General features: G+C 44.6%; 1 protein-coding gene across 6 annotated transcripts in view; it reads right to left on the reverse strand.

The window, feature by feature from the left end:
* The window catches only part of ADD1 (adducin 1 (alpha)), a 107,445-nt gene that overhangs the window by 57,612 nt on the left and 44,387 nt on the right, over window positions 1–5,446 (reverse strand). For all 6 annotated transcript variants that reach the window (XM_011936740.1, XM_011936736.1, XM_011936738.1 and 3 more), the window contains one exon: window positions 265–427. In XM_011936740.1, the coding sequence (XP_011792130.1) occupies window positions 265–427 (163 nt within the window). The remainder of the gene's footprint in view (window positions 1–264; window positions 428–5,446) is intronic.

Consider the following 5,446-nt stretch of genomic DNA (forward strand, 5'->3'; position numbering starts at 1 on the left):
AAAAAAAAAAAAAAAAAAAAAAAAAAAGTCATCTGCCTCGGAAATAACAGTCTCACTGGCTAAGAAAAGAGGAGCTGCAACATTCAAGACGATTTCAGAATTCCAGCCTATCTTTTACTATGACTAACGAAAACATATTAATTCTCAAAATACTCAACTCTGTCATGTTACACAGTTACATGCCCATTTATTTCACATGAGCAATCCTCAGGAAATTTTACCTGAAAACTACAGAACATACATCAAAAATCAGGAACTACTCACTCATGTTTAAGGCAGCCATCCCTCCTTGCGGAGCTGCTGGGTAGACATTTGGTACATTCGTGGTCATAAAATCTGCAATCTGCTGTAATGCCAATAGGCCTGTGGGGTTCTTCCCCTTCTTAAATTGCTCCTGTATCATTGATTCCAATTCTTCACAGAAAGCCTAGTAAAAAATATTAAAACACTGAGATAGCATTTATTTTCTGTTTCTTGGGCAGAGGGTCAGGAGTAGCTATCACATAGACCAATTTTTTGTTTTCATCCAGTGCTGGAAAGGCAAACGGATATTCTCACACATTACTGCTGGGAATATAAACTGGTACATTCTTTTCTAGAAAGAATTTAATACAATAAAAGCTTAAAACTCTGAACAGGAATTCTACTCTTAGGAATCTATTTTAAGGAAACAGTCAAGGAAATGCTCAAAGACTGATTCATTTGGATGTTCATTCCAGCATTATTGATAAAAGGGAAAAACATCCTACATTTCAATCAACAGAGGACTGATAAAATACACTGGGAATGCTATGCATGCGTTCAACATGGAAAGCTAAAAGAACTTAAACGGCATAAAATTGCTCTTGATATATGTTTGAGTGACAATGTTATCAAGCAGTATAACCACTCCTTATTACAGCAAATACATACCTAAAGATAGAAAAAGATTAAAAGTAAATACATTAGCTGGGCGCAGTGGCTCATGCCTGGAATCCCAGCACTTTGGGAGGCGAAGGCAGGTAGGTCACCTGAGGTTAGGAGTTCAAGACCAGCCTGGCCAACATGGTGAAACCCCATCTCTACTAAAAATACAAAAAATTAGCCAGGTGTGGTGGTGGGCACCTGTAATCCCAGCTACTTGGGAAGCTGAGAAAAGAGAATTGCTTGAACCCAGGAGGCAGAGGTTGCAGTGAGCTGAGATTGCGTCACTGCACTCCAGTCTAGGCGACAGAGCAAGACTTTGTCTCAAAAAAAAAAAAGTAAATATATCAAAATGTTCATTGTAATCCTTTTAGTCATAGAATTATTAGTAATTTTTCATATTCTACTTTATCCTTTGCAGTACTTCCTTCAAAATACTTTTCAAATTAGTTTTAAATGTGGAAAAAAAACCTAAACATCCATCCTTTATCAAATAATACTAAATCAGGCAAAAAAAAAAAAAGTGCAATTGGATTGATGGTGATTTTAATAGAAAATCACTATTATAACAATACAGATAATTTATACTCCCTACCTGCACTAAAATAATTTTTTCACATACCCTTAAATGAAATAAATATCGGCCAGGCACGGTGGCTCACGCCTGCCTGTAATCCCAGCACTTTGGGAGGCCAAGGCAGGCGGATCACAAAGTCAGGACATCCAGACCATCCTGGCTAACACGGTGAAACCCCGTCTCTACAAAAAATACAAAAAATTAGCTGGGCGTGGTGGCGGGCGCCTGTAGTCCCAGCTACTTGGGAGGCTGAGGCAGGAGAATGGCGTGAACTCAGAAGGTGGAGCTTGCAGTCAGCCGAGATCAGGCCACGGCACTCCAGCCTGAGGGACAGAGTGAGACTGCGTCTCAAAAAAAAAAAGAAAAAAAAAAGAGGCCGGGCGCGGTGGCTCACGCCTGTGTCCCAGCACTTTGGGAGGCCAACGTGGGCGGATCACGAGGTGAGGAGATCGAGACCATCCTGGCTAACACAGTGAAACCCCATCTCTACTAAAAATACAAAAAATTAGCCGGGCATGGTGGTGGGCACCTGTAGTCCCAGATACTCGGAAGGCTGAGGCAGGAGAATGGCGTGAACCCGGCAGGTGGAGCTTGCAGTGAGCCGAGATCGCACCACTGTACTCCAGCCTGGGCGACAGACCGAGACTCCATCTCAAAAAAAAAAAAAAAAATCTTGTCAAACAGTTATAAATGATATCCAATATGAACATGTAAATTCACTGGATGTTAATCCACATCAAATTTACTTCTAGTTTGTCACTGCTTGAGCTGAAAACATATTGCAGGAAATTGCCAAGAGACAATCTAAGAGTACCTATCACTTGGGGGAAGCACACAACAAATACATGTACTGCTGTTAATTAAGGGTACAATAGAATGTGTCAAGAGCCCTCTGAGGACCCCCTATTTACCAAACCATGACAAGTAATGTCACAGATCATATTTTGTAGTCATCCATGAGGAAGGGAAAAGCTGAGAAGTACTCTGACTGCAAGCAAAAAATAAAGAAAAAAAGCAAAATATGGTGATTATTTAGCCATCTTTGTTATCAAAGCACAATGCAATCAGAGAGAAAGAGAGAGAAAGGGAGATATGTGCAAATACAGATAGGCCAGGCGCAGTGGCTTCCACCTGTAATCCCAGTACTTTGGGAGGCCAAGGGAGGCAGGTCACTTGAGGTCGGGAGTTTGAGACCAGCCTGGCCAACACGGTGAAACCTTGTCTCTACTAAAAATACAAAAGGCAGGCATGAAAGCTCATGCCTGTAATCATAGCTCCTTGGGAGGCTGAGGTAGGAGAACCACTTGAACCCAGGAGGAGGAGGTTGTGGTGCACCGGGTATGGTGGTGCACACTTGTAATCCCAGCTACTCGGGAGGCTGAGGCAGGAGAATCGTTTGAACTCTGGAGGTGGAGGCTGCAGTGAGCCAAGATCATGCTACTGCACTCCAGCCTGGGTGACAAGAGTGAGACTCCATCTCATAAAAAAAAGAGAGAGAGTAAAGAGATACAGATGGCATCTCCTGAACATCACTGACAGCGCTGGTCACAGGGAAAGCAAAAGCTAAAGCTCCTTGCCTTCAGGAGCCCTCAGTCTGAAAATTCAAAGGATCTATTTCAATGGTTTTCAAATCCACATACAGATCTGGGGAAAGTTCAATTCGACACACACTACTAAGTACCAGGGTGCAGTTTTAGGTGCTAAGGATATACATACTGATAAATAATATGGTCCTTGCCATCCAGAAACTTAAAGCTTGGTAAGGAAGACATACAAAGACGAAAACCACGGTACGGGAGCCCTATGCATAAACAGCATTTGAGATGACCTGTGCGTGCAGAAAGGACATGTGGCACAGAGCTGAGCTTAGTCCTGAGTGAGGGCCTGGAGCCACCAATCTGGATCTTAACGTCTGGCTCCAGCCAGCTGTCACTAGCCTAAGGACCTTGTGTGTGCCACTTTGATCATAACTCTTGCTGGTTCAACATCCATACTCTCAGCTTGGGACCCTCCCTACCTCTCTGCTTTTGGACCTTCTCTCCTCCAAAGATCCTGGCACCCAACCCACCTCAGGCTCCCACGTCCATGGTCAGCACTACACCTGCTCATTCCTAGTAACCATGCCCCCTCTTCAATCCCAAAGCCAAGTATGCACCCTGCAACCACCCCCTCCTAGCATCCAGCTCACTTTCTTCCATCCATTCATCACCCTAACACCTTCTCACCTTTGCTCACCTCCCCGTTCTGAAGTCCCTCACTGGCTTAGATCCATTGTAATGATTACATTGTAATCACTTTCCTGCTAACACCTACAAATCTACCAAACCATCTGGCAAAACCTCAAGCCCCAGGCTGGAGTTCAGTGGTGTGATCATAGCTCACTGCAGCTGCAAACTCCTAGACTCAACTGATCCTCCTATCTCAGCCTCCCAAAGCACTGGGACTACAGGTATGAGCCACCGCGCCCAGCCTTGATGGTTACTGTGTTCTAAACCATCTGTGGGCAAGAACTTTACTCTCTTCTCTCTGCATCCCCAGTGCCTAGAACAACGCCTGGCACACACTAGGTGCTACCAGTTTCTCAACTATCCCAAATCATTTTTACTTAGCTTCTTGCTGTTTTCATGTAAGAAAACTGCTCGAGCCAAAAGTCCAGGTGTTATCCTGATTCTTTTTTTCCCTTTCACTTCTTCCATCCCATCCATCAGCAAGTCCTATTGATACTACCTTCAAAATGAAAGCCATACAAATCTACGTCTTCCTCCCTCTACTATGCCATCTTGGCCCAAGCTGCCATGATCTCTCATTTGGAAGACAGCTTTTTCTCTTGCCCCAGCCAATTTTTACTCTAAACCAAACCCAGATTAATTTTCTTTAAAATTCTATTTGTCCTTTCCCTGTCTGCAGCCCTCCAATGACTCTGCCACACACAGAATGCAATGGAAACTCTCAATCTCAGCAAACACGGCCTTCCAGGATCTGCTCCCTCCTCTCTCCAACTTCACTGCACCTCACTCTGCCACTCCCAGGCTGAACCACATTGTCTGCCTTCTGCCTCTGTGGGCTCATCAAGCCCATCCCTATCCTAGGAATTTCATGTTAGCTGGTTCCTCAGCCGGGAACATTTCTCCTTTTTTTTTTTTTGGAGACAGGGTCTCACTCTGTCACCCAGGCTGGAGTGCACTGGCACGATCACAACTCACTGCAGCCTCAGCTTGAGTGAACCTCCCACCTCAGCCTCTTGAGCAGCTAGGACTGCAGGGGCACGCCACCACACCCAGCTAATTTTCACATTTTTTGTAGAGATGGTGTTTCACCAGGCTGGTCTCAAACTCCTGGGCTCAAGTGATCCACTGCCTTGGCCTCCCAAAGTGCTGGGATTACAGGCGTGGGCCACCATGCCCAGTCAAGCACCCACACCCGGCCCCCTGATTCTTGAAAGACTGGCTCCTTCCTGTCATTGAGTTCAGATGAAACCTTCCCATCTGAGAACGGCCTTTCTGAGAGTGTCACACTTAATCTAATCATCCTACTACTGTCTGCACTGCCCTTCTGCTTGTTCTTTATTGTTTATTTCCTTCAACGAGAGCGTAAAGACCGAGACTTGATCTGGGTAGCTACACAAGCAACATTTATGTCGAAATTCGCCAAGCTATATACTTAAGATTTGTGTGCGTTATGTAAGTTACACCTCAGTAACAACAACTAAACAAAATCTACTAAAGGCCTTGTATGTCTAGTTTACTGCTAAATCCCCAGTTCCTTAAACAGCACATAAGAGACGATCAACATTTTTTTTTTTTTTAAGAAGATCAGGCTGGGCGCGGTGGCTCACGTCTGTAATTCCAGCACTTTGGGAGGCCAAGGCGGGTGGATCACAAGGTCAGGAGATCGAGACCATCCTGGCTAACACGGTGAAACCCTTCCTGGATAGGAAGAATCAATATCGTGAAAATGGCCATACTG

This window comes from Colobus angolensis, unplaced genomic scaffold (genome assembly GCF_000951035.1).
Source record: "Colobus angolensis palliatus isolate OR3802 unplaced genomic scaffold, Cang.pa_1.0 Scaffold157, whole genome shotgun sequence".
In the NCBI taxonomy this organism is placed as follows: Eukaryota; Metazoa; Chordata; class Mammalia; order Primates; family Cercopithecidae; genus Colobus; species Colobus angolensis.